Below are 15,282 nucleotides of genomic sequence, written 5' to 3'. Positions count from 1 at the left end.
ATTTTTGGGGGAGATTATATAACAAAATCAAACAATACCATCAAATCCGATACGTCACGATGTACCCCGCGGGCCTACTAAAGCACCGCGGAGCACCGCACGCGCTCCATAGCCCCCGCATAGGGATGCTGTAGATCTGGTAATTTTCCTTCGCGCAGACCTATAGGACGGTCACCGGGCCGCGCGTTATCTAACCGGCAGCCGCTCTCTCCCACCAGCCGTCCGCTCTCGCGGGTCTTACCGCGGATGTTGGCCGGCGGCGGTGTCCTTGGTGTCGGCGGTCGGAGGAGACAGGATGGCAGGCGGTACCGCGGGGCTGGATGCACGAGCTGCACAGTTCCGGTGATGAATGAAAGACGGGGCAGACCGGCTCAGTAGGGGCCAAAAACCACAAGCCCCGCCTCTCCCAGTTCCCTACGTCAAGCCCCTCCGTACTGGACTCACTGGAGCGGCTCATCACCGCAGCCCTCCCCCCTCCACTATCTCAGTGTGCGTGTGTGTGTGTGTGTGTGTGTGTGTGTGTGTGTGTGTGTGTGTGTGTGTGTGTGCGTGTGTGTGCGTGTTCGTTTGTGTGTGTGTGTGTCAGTATCAAAGGGACGTGCGAAGACTTCCAAGGAGCAAGAGCGGTTGCATCTCATTTCTGGCTTTTAAAAAAAAAAAAAAGTGGATAAAAATGCCATCAGACCTACTAAAATAAACTAAGGCATAATACACACAATAAATAGCGTACACACACAAGAATGGAGCTTTCTCAGATCTGAAGTACACTTAAAGTGTTCGCTTGGTGTATTTTTAGACCCTCCAAAAGCAGCTGGTGCTGATGCTGTTATCCCCAAAAGGCTTCTAAGCTTCAAAGATACGAAACTCAGGATGTCATTGTCAAATCATATGTTGAGGGAAAGCAATTTGTCCAAGTTTGTTCATGAGGTGCCACAAGGATCTATTCCTGGCCCAATGCTTTTTGATGTAAAATTCATGGCGACTCATTGGCGGCGCCTGTTCCCGGTGTGCAGCCGTTTGGAAGGCGTACCGGTTCGTAGAACAGCCGATCAGCCCCCCCCCCCCCCCCCCCCTAGAAGAACCGCTCATCACTCGTCGACTCCAGCAGAACCGAAGAAGAGTTCGGTTGTAATGTTAGCATATCCGACATCCAGCAGTCAATGTTCACGCTAACGTTCCGCTGCGGATCATGTTTTTCCAATGTTCTTTGCCGATGATACAAATCTTCTAACTTCATGAGAACATTTTTTTTTTTTTTAAGACGGTTTAAGTCCGACCAACCTTTTTAAAATGCATTAACAGATAAACAAACACATTTCAAACAAGAAAATACCACAAATACTCAGCCCCGGTATTTGTAGATCTCTTTTACAAAATGCACCTGTTAGCAACAGCGGTGTCTCGGCTCCAGGAATCTGCTTGTGCTGCACTGCAGGAGGGGAGGAGTTCAAATCCTGGAGGCCATGCAGCAAAAAAAACAAGAGTTTCAGGGGGTGTTGAGTTACCAGTTTAAGGTGACCTACAAAGTGCCTTCTGGGGAAAAAAAAAAAAGGAAAAATGGTCTTGAGTGATAGAGGAGGTGTGCCCTGGTGAGTAGTGTGTGTGTGTGTGTGGGGGGGGCCTTTATGTGTCAGTACCCAGGGGCCCATTGTTTTATAATCCGCCCGTGCACAATGGAGTTGCTCTTCTCTCAGTAGGACTTCCACGGATAAAGAGCTGCTAAGAACACATTTTAAAACTTAGCGAAAACACAGATATATGTTTTCAATATTTCGTTTTCTTTCTTTTATGCATTTATTTGAGTTATAACAATATGTTTAAAGATTTACTTGTGAGTATAGATTGTTGCATTACACGAGCGGAGATGTATTCGTGTGTAAGGTGTCTTCTTCATCAAGTGAATTTATGAAATCATTGAGAAGAACAAGACCTCCCTATGAGATCCCTCGGTCCCTCTAACAGCTGATCTCAGAGCGTCCACCGGGGGAACCTAGTGGGAGGTAGAGTATCGCCATCGACAGGGAGAAATGTCCCCTTCGGTGGAATCGATGTCTCGGCACAGGTCCACACTGCTGATGGCACCACAGTCACAATGATTACAAAAAAAGAAAAGTAATTTGTACTTATATAAACATCAGTTTTAAGAACTCCAAAGGGAACAAAGTGCTGCTTATCTATCGTTTCTGTTATAAAACTGTGAGAGTGTGCCTCTACTGACACAACGTTCCTATTGCGTATGAAAACCCATAACACAACGAACAGATAAATGTATGACACTTTTGTTATTGCATACATGCGGCAGATTGCGTATGCTATGGAAGCCCAAAGAGGACTTTATTAAAAGGATAATGCAAACTTGAAAACGTAATCCTACAACAGCATTATATTATTTCTTACATGTAAATGTCATTTGAGTAAAAAAAAATTTAATTAAAATGTAATAATGCAATTAACGTTTCCACGTACTTGTATGATGGGTGTTCTGTGACCATATTAAAATAAAAAAAATGTAAAAGCTGTTTGAAATTTAATTTTCAAACGTCAGCTTTTCCACTTTTATCTTAATATGGTCATAGACGACCCATAGATGTATTTGAAAATGAAAATTGGATTTCCATGTTAATTTCTACACAAGATAAATTAATATTTACATTTTCAAGTTTACATTATCCTTTTAATAAAGTCCCCTATGGACTTCCATATATCGGCTTTCAAACAATACACCACAAAACAATTTTCACAAAAAACAGATCAATTGTCTGCAACAAAAATTCACAAATTGACTTCATAATACTCAATAAATCAGGGTTTCCAGGCTCTTGATGCATAGTTAAATGGGTCTGGGCTAGCAGACTGGACTGAGGCGTAAACCTCTGTGTGCGTTTCAGAGCGTTATAAAGACGGCACCATTCATGCTCCATCTGTGCTCTGTTGTCCTCTGATGCCACGTGTGAGAACTGCAGGAGGTCACTTCAGGGCATCCTCTCTGCTCCTGCTTAGAGTCTGAATATCGTCGACAAAAGAATTCACGACAGCAGCATTATCACGATGCATTTGAAGAAAAATAATAATAGTAAAGCTGTCAGTGAAATTCATCTTTCAGTAATCCAGGGCAGGGTGAAAGTCCGTCATGTGATCTCCGTGGCGTTCTCCAAGACTGCAATGACACAAGTCACCTGTAAGAGACGATCAGAACAGGCCCCAATGCAAACTCTGAGACAAGAGCAGAGGGCAGTGCAGCCGTGCTCATGTCGCTTTATATTTGTAACATAGTTGAAAATCATCTTGCAGCCAAATAGGTGTATATATAGACATTACACTTATCAAATGAAAATGATGACATTACACAAATAGACAGTTAGAGGAAAGGTGATGGATGCTGACTGCATCAGGGGAATTAAATTAAAATGTAAGAGACAAAAACCAAGGAGGTTGAGATACATTCAAATGATTTCTGTCAATAATCTTGAAGTTGAAAAAATATTTGATAATTGCTTTTTTACAATTTTATTCACTTATAATGAAATAACAATAATAATAATAATAATAATAATAATTAATTATTGCCATTAGTATTATTATCATTATTATTAGCATTATACATCATTTATTTATGAGGTTTACCTTTTGTTTTGCAATGAACTAAAACTAAACTTCTAAAACTAAAATAGAGAGAGACAATTTACAGTAATATTTTACATATACAGTGAAAATATGATATGATATAGTGATAAATTCTTATTGGGGAAATTTTGTTTCCTACAACAATCATTTACAGCTTTTATTAAAGTAATCTAAATAATCAGACATCTCCTCTCCAGTCTGTTCATTGTGGTCAATCATCAACACCATTAACTGTTTTTTCCCTACTTTGTCATAAATGTTACATAATATAGTTAATGTCCCTCTTTCTAGACAACATATCTATATGCAGCGCATGTCATCATATTGCTGTAACTATATCTGTCCTCTTTGATGTCAAAGTGAAGTAGGCTGACTTATCTTCTGCCATAAAAATGCAATTCTCCATGTCTCCATGTTTGTTTCATTTTATTTATAACTGCAGATCACACATGCAGCAGACATACCTGTCACTTCAAACTGCCCCCCCCCCCCCCCCCCCCCACACACACAAAAAAAGAAATAGGCCAACCCATTTACAAAACTACATTTCCCTGCATTCCCTGCGAGCTCCAATTTGACAACCAGCCAATCCGCGCCATGACAGTCCGGCACGTGACGTAGGGCAAGTTCCTGCTGTGGCTTGAGGGAAACAGATCCGACATTCAGCCACGGGAGAATCGCACTTTGCGGGTAAGTTAAGACATTTGGCCACAACGAGGCCACCTGAGTCCCTAATGAGTGTCCTTCGGAGGGGTTTGCCGGAGGTTCCTGCGCACTGTGGGCCAGAAACGGTCTGAATTTCGGACTGAACAAGCTGTCGTAGCGTCTAGGCCTCCGCTATTTCCTGGTGCAACTCCACAGCTGTGTCTATTGGAATGGCTAAGTTGGAAAAGTTCAGTTTAGGTGGTTTTAGTGGAGCTTTGTTCTTCTGCACTCCGCTTTTTAACTGTTCGGTGTTTTCGAATTTAGCCACGAGCGCCTCCCGGTTCTGACGCCAACTGCGTGCCAGATAGTGAAACACACAGAAAAGCCAACCTTCGGCTGTGTGTTCCTACCAGGAGCTGTGTGTCCACACCGCGAACTGCTCCGCTGCTGTCAGGTCAGTTAGCCCGTGGACAATGCTAGCTAGCCGGACAACCCTGAATTACACTGTACCGCGCGCCTTTTAACGAAAACAAGCGTATCGAACTTCAACTCCTTGCTCTTTGTATCGCGATATTGTCATTTCACCGCTCTGCGCTCACGGAGAAAATCAAGTATTTTGCAGATATACTATTGTGTTGTCGAAGTGAACGTGTGTGTGTGTGTGTGTGTGTGTGTGTGTGTGTGTGTGTGTGTGTGTGTGTGTGTGTGTGTGTGCGCGCGCGCGCGCGCTTCGTTGGGAATCACTGGGATTTGAATCATCATTAGTGGCCCAGCTACTGAAGCACAGGTCACCAGGTCAGGAGCAGCTCCGGTGGTAAAGTGGGTTAAACAAATCCAGTATGGGGGCTTGTGTCAGTGTAATGGGGGGCGGGGGGGGGGGGGGTAATTCACATGCCTGTGAATGCATATGAACAGTCCTAGCTAGGCTTGAAAGGTGTTTGTGTTAGTGTGAGCATGCGCAGACTCAGCTGCTGGCTTGGCTTTTGTATAGGGGAGCTGATCAATGCATCCATCAGCAGCATGGCCAATGTTATTGACAGTTTAGTTTGCCATATACATCTATCTATATATCTCTATATATCTATATATATATATCCACAGTATGGATCTACTGTATATGTGTTAAAGTCAACGCCTGATTTAGTTTTTGTTTGTAATTAAAGTTTAGTCACATTTTAGTGTCATGGTTACAGATGTTGTGGTCAGTAAACAAGGCGCTGTTTCCTTTCATGGTATCAGTCATCACTTGTTTGCGGAGTGGTTGTTTCATTCTATTTCATTTATGTAGCTGATGCTTTTATCCAAAGCGACTTACACCAAGTGGTGGATTCTGAAATCGAGCCACTCTAAAGCAAATCCAGCGGCTACCTTCATATTTATCAGCGTTTTGGCCGGTGCTTCCAAAACCCGGCACCCGGTGCTGGCTGCGGAGGAGCGCTGCAGTGTGGGAGAACTCGGGTAGGTTGAAGGCCAGCCGCCGGCCTGCTGCATCCTGCAGGAGCTGCAGAGGTCGGGTTGGCGCAGCGTGTAGGCACCAGACCACGAGAGCCTAGACCAGGACCGGCCTTCTAGGTGAGGAATAGACGTGTTTGTCGCAGCAAAGGAAAGCCGGTCTTCCAGGGTCACAACCGGGTTCCTTGCAGTCTTGGTCAGGGTCCGTGTTGACGTTTAATGCCCAGACCTAAGACACAGGAAGCTGCTCTACGCTGGTGATTCTCGTTTTCCACAAAACCTCAGTTTAACCAGACTTATCATTAGTTCACCCTACAAACTGCGCCCTGCTGCTCTACAGGCTTTCACAGAATGAGGAAGCATTCGTTGCCTGTAGTTTCACACACTTAATGTGAGCTTTGATGCATCGACTACAGCGCAGACCGACGGTGAGAATGGTGTTCACAACCACAGACCTCTGAGGGAGGTTCTCCATTGGGAGCCACAAACCCAAAAGCATCCTGTCGTCTAGTTCTCTGAATCAATCGCACCCGATTGGTTCGTCTGGGTTTCTCTCTTTCTATCGCTCTTTGGTGGCAACGGGCAGGATTAAAATCTCTTAATCACATGATTTCAAAATAGTTTCAGTTTCACTTCTCTCCCACTTTCTCTCCCTCTGACTCACCAGCCTTGCATATACTAGTGATACACAAGTTCATTGTGTATCACTTCCTTTGAGCAGAAAAGCTCATTTGTGCTTCTGAATTGAATGAATGGACTTGTTTTTAACCGTAACTTTATTTTGAACACATTTGTCGAACCTTTTGAAAATGTGATTCATCCTTTTCAAAATAAAACATTCCGTCGATATTCTGCTGACTGGAATATTTGACGTGTTCTAAATGTTTACCCAGTGAGAGTGACTCCTCCCGCCTCACAAACATCAGCCTATTCAAACAGCTGTGCTGCGGATGTTAAAATAAGATGTGGATTAAATATGAGAGCGTTCGCCAAGCAGGGAGGGTCTAAAGAAAATACGCCGTCGAGTTGCGTTGTGGGAATTGTAGGATCCTATGTTTCTTTGGAACTCGATCCGTAGGGACAGCTAGGGTGTTTTCCTCAGTAGGGAGATCGGCGTGCTGAGGCATGCCGTGCATACGGTGTTTTTCCACTGCAGCGTGGTAAAGTAGTGCACCTTGGTGACGTACTGGAGGTGTGCTAGTCTGGAACCACAGTCGGGGCCCGTCGTCTGCAGTGCTGCTCTGTGACAGTTTGTACAACTCCTCCCTGCAATTTGTTAAAAAAAACAATCCACCAACCACTTAAGTGTGTGGTTGGTTGGTTGGTTGGTTGGTCGGTCGGACCGGTTTTCATTGAAGAATAGCTTATTAAAGCTTAATCAAGGGTTTGCCGAGATCGACCCGAGCAGGAACACAGCAGCACTGTGAGACGGTAGTGGAAACGCTCGGCTGGACTCACCCTGGAAAACCCCAATAAAAGTCTGAATAAATGGCATCTGCCGCTTCAGCCTTTCTTTTTAACGTCTGACTCTTATGAGACCCCAAACTTAATGAGAGAGGAGCCACGCTGCTGGAGTTATACGGGATAGTTTCCACTTTATAAGTAATATCTGAATGTCATACTGTCTGTAGAGCATCCTCTGCTTTATGGTCTGTTTGACTCTAAATGGACCATAATGTACTAAATGAACATCATGCTGTATTGAAGAAGACTGGAAACTAGAGATTGAGACATAAACTCATGTTTTCAATGTTTACTGAGGGAATAAATCAAGAGAGAAGTAGAGTCACTTTCTCATAGACTTCTATACAACCAGAGGAGTCGCCCCCTGGTGGACACTAGAGAGAATGCAGCTTTAAGATATGACGCATCGGCTTAAATTGACAGAGACAGAGGTTGACGTCTGGGAGTGTAGCTCACCGTACATCCCGGTTAGGCTTCTGGTCTAGATGCGTTTCCATGACTACAGCTGAGTGACAGCTGGTATCCAGTGCCACATGGAGATGAGCCGTTACTGCCCCCCCCCCAGTACACTGAACACCTGTTACTCACCTTACCTTGACACAAGTGTTGTGTGCGCTTAGACGCGGTAACTCAATATAAGCAGAGGGCTAGCTCGTTAATTATCGATGGTGCAGTAATGTAGTGATGGCATTAGTGGGCTCATCGTGGTGATATTGATCACTCTTGTCTTATGTCGGTCATTCTGTACACATCTGTCACACTTCTGTCCTTCCTGATGGAGACTCTTTTCTCCCGTTAAAGGGTTTTTGGGGGGAGTACTTCCTGTTCTGATGGGAGGGTCCCGGGACACAGGATGTCACATGTCTACAGATTGTAAAGCTCTCTGAGGCTAACCTGTGATTTTGGGCTATACTAAATACATTGAATTGAATTAAATGTGATGTTGCTGGAATAATGAGCTAATTGATGCTACGATTATTATTTAATAATAGTTTTGACAATATTGTCTTATGCCTGACATCCCTTAAATATATAAATATGTTGATATGGCTCAATATTATGGCTTTTTTTATTGGCTTTTTTTTTTGTTTCAGAAATTGCCCTAAAAAGGTACAGGAGGACTCACTGTATCAAGCTCTCTCTCACACACACACACACACACACACACACACACACACACAAAGGAAGAGAACCTCCTCCACTTTTCGCGGGTCAGTGGTCTCTCACACTTCACTCATTCAGTGAGAGAAGCAGATGTCAGTCAGATATACAGAGGGAGGGGTTGTGTCGGGGTAAAGGTAGCTGCTGTCGTCGGGTCTTATCACACGGAGCGTCCCGTCGCAGCCTTGAGCCCCCAGGAAACCTGTGCATCAAAACAAAACAAGCTGCCAAACTAGCAAACGACGCTTCCTTCTATCGTCCGTTACTCTGCTGATGTTGTCTAATGAGGGACGAGGACAAAAATCAGACTTGAAGGGTTTTTCCTTTTTATGGAGACGGCTGTAAAATGAGCAATAATCACAGTGGTAGCTCGTGAAATGCTAATGTGCTCATATGTGTGCTTACAAACAAATGACCGCACACACTGTGGCCAACATGTAAAATACGACGGGCGTCGGTGTGTTTCAGTTCCTGGGACAGCGCTGTGTCACAACAAACAATAACTCTTCGTGTTTAATGGTGACGCATGAGGAGTAATGTGCCGTTACTATTCCTTATTTCATGGGGTAATACATTTATTATAGAAACTCATTTGATTACTGATAACCATGGCGACAGTCCAAGCCTCAGGGTCAGCCTAATAGCATGAATTATTGATTTATCACTTCTCTCTCCGTTCTTTAACTCATCCTATGTAATATTCATACAGTGTGAAAACAAACATCCTGGACTACGTTGATACTGGATGTGTGTGTGTGTGTGTGTGTGTGTGTGTGTGTGTGTGTGTGTGTGTGTGTGTGTGTGTGTGTGTGTGTGTGTGTGTGTGTGTGTGTGTGTGTGTGTGTGTGTCTCTCTCTCTCTCTCAGCCTGTGGAAGCCCCCTCCCTGAGCGATGGCCTCACCAGTCTCCTCCGTCTACAACTCCAACCCCTTGGACTCGCGCATCTCCAGTGTAAGTGGGTCAATGTGTCCGATGCGTCTGCCGTGTGGACTGTGGACCTGTGTCAGCTGGTTGGGGCTGAGATTTAAATCTGGTATGTGGGCTGCTTACGGGGGTTTCTCATACTTCATACATGCTGAGAAGCCAGTGAGGGATCCAGTCCTGATCTCTGCACTAGAGCCACTACTGGAGGGTTTTCTAGGCCTCATTCCGCACGGAGCTTTAAACACCGGAAAGTCAGAACGTTTGAGAAAACACTCCGAGCACTCAGCCTAGTTATTGATATTCAAATGTATGATAATCAGCATTATGGAAGAAGCTTTGAACTATTCAGACACGCAGCATAGAGGGGGGCCTGATGAACAGCAGGCAGTTATAGGGTTTCCCCAACTTTCATCAACCAGCCAGTCAAGTGTTTCTGTGAAGAATTTCAATATAGCTATTCCTAACATACAACACAAACTGTAAATAATTAAAACACAGCAAAGCTTAACACATATTTCCCTTTGTGGCGCTCGTTATTAAAAAATCTGCTCTCTGAATGGAACCGAACAGACGAAGAATGAACTCGCCCAAATACCAAATAGAAATGGGAAAAATAATTAAATTAATAAACTCAAAATTCCAAATAAGGATGAAGAGCAGCGGTGTGAGTGTAGTTGCTAAGCTCCTTAATGGCTCCGCGTGACGGCTCCTCAGCTGAGCGTCTTAAAAAGGAGAAGTGTTCACGGTGTCTCGTCTCACTGAAGCCCACACTTCCACTGAAAATAACTAAAGAAAGCACGAGATGACGTGTGAAACTGTTTTATACCCGTCCTCTCAAATGCATGTGTTCCTGCTGTCTCCTCTATTGTTTATTGCCTTGCTCTGTGTGTTTGTAGACGTCCAGAGAGTCTCTGAAGATGGAGTTGTTAGCCGATGTGTCTCTGCTGCCGGGGGAGGAGAGAATCATAGGTGAGTGCTCGGAGCTCCGTCAGTCCCGCCTCCTCTCTGTCGGAGGAGCTGCTTCCAGCCCGACGCGGTTCCTCCTGTATGTAATTCCAGCACGTAAAAAAACTCAAAGGTGAAGATGTGGGCCCAGCAGTCACCGACCTCCCGCTGCTTTCATCCCACTTTTATTTTCCTGCGATCGGGCATCATGCAGCCAGGAGCATGCTGGGTAGTGGAGCTGCCTTCGGTCCTAGCTGGGTTAGCTTAGCTTCCCTCCCTCCCACTCCACCCTGGGGCCGGTATTTAGGACTGGGGACAGTCGGTACTCTCTGATTCTGACCACCTGTAATCAGTTAACACGTGAATTAGATGCCAGATGCTGAGTCCTCCTTCGTCTCTTATTGAACACTCACAAGACGGTATTCATATCCTACCTGCTGCACGGCTCTCTCCTCTTCTCCTGCTTCCTTCTTCTCTGTGCGTGATGTCGTCCCTTAAGTAACAGCATAAAGAGAAGCTGTCCTGAGCCAGCGAGGCCCGTCTTGAGAGAAGGTGACTAACGACGTCTGTGTTCATCTGTTCTCAGACAAAGACATCATCTACATCTGTCCATTCAACGGAGCTGTGAAAGGCAAAGTGTTGATCACCAACTACAGACTCCACTTCAAGAGCTCGGATGCTGTAAGTCCCGTTAGAGCCGGTCAGAGCGTGTGTGCGTGCGTGCGTGCGTGCGACTGATACAAAATAAAGTCAAATAATCACAACCTTTCTCTGCTCATAACATCAGTCTGATGAGGATTTCATTATGTCAGATAACAAACCTCCTTAAATGGGCTCAGAAACCAAAGCAGAAAAAAAAAAAATCACTTCAGAAGCTGCCGACCAATCATTACATTATGATTAAATGAAGTCCAGTGATAGCAGTCTGTATAGTCATGGGTACAGCGCAAACAGGAACTGCTAATAGCTGATTCAGCATACTTTTTAACTGTCAAAAGCTAAACGGATCCACAAACAAACACCCAGGGCACAAAAGAGAAGGTGTAGCTGACATTACTCTGTCATTATCTGTCCGATTTGCAAAAATGGACTTCCTCCGCTTTCATATGAACGTCTGATTTCACACTGAGCCGATGAGAACAAGACAAGCAGCCCATCCTGTGGGAGAAACTCTGAGATCCATTCAAATCACCCACCTCTGCCAGACAGATCCATTCAGTCTGAAAGTACAAGTTGTTATAACGACCTTGTTAGCTGCTTATTAACACATCCAGCAGACAGAGAGCAACATTAGCATTCTGTGTCTGTGTCCACCTGATGATCAGTCCAATAATCACTCTTATTTTAGCTCTGTTTTGGGTCTCCACCACCTCCTGAGACAAATATCTGTGTCTTTAGCTTCTAGATGCTCCTCTATGTCCACCAGCTGCTCTCTAGCTGTGTCTGCCTGCTGTTTAGGTAGTGAGGTAGTGAACAGCGTGATCCTCAGAGCTGTGTCACTGATCAGAGCGGTGAGACCAAACCAAAACAGCAGAGACAGAAATGACAGATAAATATAAATAAATATATATATGTGTGTGTGATTGTAACGACATGCTAACTCTGTCTCAGGATGTGGTGGTGACGCTGGACGTTCCTTTGGGCGCCATCAGCCGGGTGGAGAAGATGGGTGGGGCGTCAAGCAGAGGAGAAAACTCCTACGGCCTGGATATCACCTGCAAGGTGTGTGTGTGTGTGTGTGTGTGTGTGTGTGTGTGTGTGTGTGTGTGTGTGTGTGTGTGTGTGTGTGTGTGTGTGTGTGTGTGTGTGTGTGTGTGTGTGTGTGTGTGTGTGTGTGTTATTTATGTTTAAATGTTGTAACACTCTAATTGACATATACCAGACTGTGGAATAGAACATTTTCCTGGTATTTAATATACAGAAATGAATACATATTTATTTATTAATTTTTACATTTATTATTATTATTATTATTTATTTGTCTTTTTATGTTACTTCTGAAAGCAACAGTGGCGTTATTTAAAGCGTTAGTATTCTGCATGAATATTCGTTGACATTGGAGTGTGTTGATCCTCTCCTTCCTGTTCAGGACATGAGGAACTTGAGGTTCGCCTTGAAGCAGGAAGGTCACAGCAGGAGAGACATCTTCGAGCTCCTCTTCAAACACGCCTTCCCTCTGTCACACGGTCTGGTAAGGACAGCTCCTCGCGCTGAATTCCCCTTTAAGCCCCTCCTGCTGCGTCTCGGCTCACCGAGCTGCCGTCGTTCCACCGTGTGAATGAAAGGTCTCCTTCTGTCCTCCACCCAGCTGCTGTTTGCATACGTGACTCAGGAGAAGTACGGGGAGAACGGCTGGGACATCTACAAACCCATGGAGGAGTTCAGACGGCAGGTGAGGAGGAGCAGGAGGCGCTCTACGGCGGTACGTAATGCAGCAGCGTTTCAGTGAGTGACCTGATGGACGGGTGTCTTTTCCAGGGCTTACCTAACAACAAGTGGCGCATTACGTTCATCAATAAGAGCTACGAGCTGTGTGACACCTACCCCACGGTGCTGGCCGTGCCCTTCAAGAGCAAAGACGAGGACCTCCGGAGAGTGGCTGCCTTCAGGTCCAGAGGACGCATACCGGTGAGCACAACATCCAAGCACTCTGCTACCGATCAAACTCTTTAGAAGGAACAGGTTGGAGCGCCCCCTGCTGGGTAGACGCTGAGTCCCCCCGTCCTGCAGCACTGACCGCTCTCTGTGCCTCAGGTCCTGTCATGGATCCACAGGGAGAACCAGGCGGTGATCGTCCGCTGCAGCCAGCCTCTGGTCGGCATGTCGGGGAAGAGGAACAAGGACGACGAGCGCTACCTGGACGTGATCAGGGAGGCCAACGACACCGCCAAGCTCACCATCTACGACGCTCGGCCCAGCGTCAACGCCGTGGCCAACAAGGTCAGAGGGGAGGGGACAGACTTACAGGGGACAGACATATGAGACGTAATGAGAGGGAAATGAAAGAGACAGAGACTTACTTGTATTTGGTAGTTCTGATATGGTTTAGATATTACACCTTGAGGATTTCCCTTAAAAAACAGAACCCCGGAAATAAAAACACAAAGTCCGAATATCACAAATGCAAAGATGGCATTTCTGTGTCATGGCGCTCTAATATCTACGGAAGCCCAGAAGGGCCAATGAGGAAAGAAATATGCAAAAAAGTTTACTCACTTGTGTTTGAGTTCATTTCTTTTCTTTTTCATCTGTCGAAAAAAGTTCTAGTATAGTATGTCCAAAAAAAAATCATAAGAAATAGTGAATATAAAAACAAATCTGTAACACAAAACGTCAAATCAACGCGTTGCTCCCCTCAGGCCACAGGAGGAGGCTACGAGGGCGACGAGTACCAGAACGCAGAGCTCGTCTTCCTGGACATCCAGAACATCCACGTCATGAGGGAGTCCCTGAAGAAGCTCAAAGACATCGTCTACCCCAACGTGGAGGAGTCTCACTGGCTGTCCAGCCTCGAGTCGACACACTGGCTCGAACACGTCAAGGTGAGGGGGGGGGAGAATCCGAATGTCATCATTTCATCTGGGTTCTTCAATGACTCGTGGTCTAAAGAGCATCTCTCTGTGTGTGTGTGTGTGTGTGTGTGTGTGTGCAGCTGGTGTTGTCGGGAGCCATCCAGGTAGCGGACAAGGTCTCCAGCGGGAACTCGGTGGTGGTGCACTGCAGCGACGGCTGGGACCGGACCGCTCAGCTCACCTCTCTGGCCATGCTGATGCTGGACAGCCACTACCGCACGCTCCGAGGCTTCCAGGTCGGTAAACGCCGCAAAGCGCACAGTGAGCTTTAACAACAACAACAACAACACCGCCGTAGCGGGTTTTTACTGTGCTTACGCGTAATTGGATGTCAGCTGTGGGGAAATGAATGGACAGACGGTGACGGCTGTGTTTTCAGGTGCTGATTGAGAAGGAGTGGATCAGCTTTGGCCACAAGTTTGCCTCCGTAAGTAACTCTTTTAAAATGATGTATTTAAAAAAAAAAATATGAATCTACTTTCAGATATTTTGCTAGAAACAGCTCCTGTTAATCATTGTGTGTGTGTGTGTGTGTGTGTGTGTGTGTGTGTGTGTGTGTGTGTGTGTGTGTGTGTGTGTAGAGGATAGGCCACGGCGACAAGAACCATGCAGATCAGGACCGGTCACCCATCTTCGTTCAGTTCATCGACTGCGTGTGGCAGATGACTAAACAGGTACGTTGAACAACCAATCGCATCGCTCGGCCCAAAATGTACGTATTTGCGGCGTCACACATCGTCGATTCATCGGCATTTGTCCTAAAATAAAGCCACACTCAAGTCTTCTTCAATACAGCGTGATGTTCATTTTGTGAATGATGGTCCATTTAGAGTCAAACGGACCATAAAGCAGGAGATGCTTTAGGGCGGGGCTTACTGTGATTGACAGGTCGCGACCGCTACCCAAACTTTTGAGTGTTTATTATTAATATTGTGACACATGGCCTCATCGGCATCCGAAAGTCACAGAAAATAAATGATAAACGTTTCGGATTATTGATTTATTTTTACGAATTTTTAAACTTAAAAACTAAGAATTTGTTCGATGCAGAATTCTTGACTCTGCTCCTCTTCTCCTCTCAGTTTCCTACAGCCTTTGAGTTCAATGAGCGCCTCCTGCTGACGATCCTGGACCACCTGTACAGCTGCTGCTTCGGGACCTTCCTCTACAACTGTGAGAGTGCACGAGACCAGCATGTAAGACGGGCAGATGGGCGAAACTCCAAATGCTCTCGACTTCTCCTTTTTGTGTGGCGTCTCACGACTCCGCCCCCCCCCCCTTTTCTGTTGATCAGGAGGTGAGGTCGAAGACGGTGTCCCTGTGGTCTCTGGTCAACAGCAGGATGGAGATGTATCTGAACCCCTTCTACACCCCCGAGTCCGGCAGGGTCCTGTACCCCGTCGCCAGCATGCGCCACCTAGAGCTGTGGGTGACGTACTACATCCGCTGGAACCCGCGCATACGGCAACAGGTAGGACCTCCGTCTGTTGTCAAG

At 45.7% G+C, this 15,282-nt stretch overlaps 2 protein-coding genes across 3 annotated transcripts in view; one reads left to right on the top strand and one right to left on the bottom strand.

The window, feature by feature from the left end:
* nat16 (N-acetyltransferase 16) overlaps positions 1 to 722 on the bottom strand; it is a 34,918-nt gene extending 34,196 nt beyond the window's left edge. For both annotated transcript variants that reach the window (XM_068709366.1, XM_068709367.1), the window contains exon 1: positions 242 to 722. The gene's annotated coding sequence lies outside the window, so the exon portion shown is untranslated. The remainder of the gene's footprint in view (positions 1 to 241) is intronic.
* A 3,523-nt stretch (positions 723 to 4,245) lies between these two features.
* Positions 4,246 to 15,282, top strand: part of mtm1 (myotubularin 1) — a 16,277-nt gene continuing 5,240 nt past the window's right edge. The window contains exons 1-15 of the mRNA XM_068709365.1: positions 4,246 to 4,314; positions 9,213 to 9,297; positions 10,167 to 10,239; positions 10,802 to 10,896; positions 11,827 to 11,937; positions 12,305 to 12,406; positions 12,524 to 12,607; positions 12,694 to 12,843; positions 12,970 to 13,155; positions 13,575 to 13,757; positions 13,868 to 14,023; positions 14,167 to 14,214; positions 14,369 to 14,461; positions 14,870 to 14,983; positions 15,082 to 15,258. Coding sequence (XP_068565466.1) covers positions 9,238 to 9,297; positions 10,167 to 10,239; positions 10,802 to 10,896; positions 11,827 to 11,937; positions 12,305 to 12,406; positions 12,524 to 12,607; positions 12,694 to 12,843; positions 12,970 to 13,155; positions 13,575 to 13,757; positions 13,868 to 14,023; positions 14,167 to 14,214; positions 14,369 to 14,461; positions 14,870 to 14,983; positions 15,082 to 15,258 — 1,632 coding nt within the window. The 5' untranslated portion in view covers positions 4,246 to 4,314; positions 9,213 to 9,237. The remainder of the gene's footprint in view (positions 4,315 to 9,212; positions 9,298 to 10,166; positions 10,240 to 10,801; positions 10,897 to 11,826; positions 11,938 to 12,304; positions 12,407 to 12,523; positions 12,608 to 12,693; positions 12,844 to 12,969; positions 13,156 to 13,574; positions 13,758 to 13,867; positions 14,024 to 14,166; positions 14,215 to 14,368; positions 14,462 to 14,869; positions 14,984 to 15,081; positions 15,259 to 15,282) is intronic.

This window comes from Cebidichthys violaceus, unplaced genomic scaffold, assembly GCF_023349555.1.
Source record: "Cebidichthys violaceus isolate CVI_PGR_0920_01 unplaced genomic scaffold, fCebVio1.0.p SCAF_145, whole genome shotgun sequence".
Classification (NCBI taxonomy): Eukaryota; Metazoa; Chordata; class Actinopteri; order Perciformes; family Stichaeidae; genus Cebidichthys; species Cebidichthys violaceus.
The sequence above is the reverse complement of the archived record's forward strand: the minus strand, read 5'-3'. Positions and strand labels throughout refer to the sequence as shown.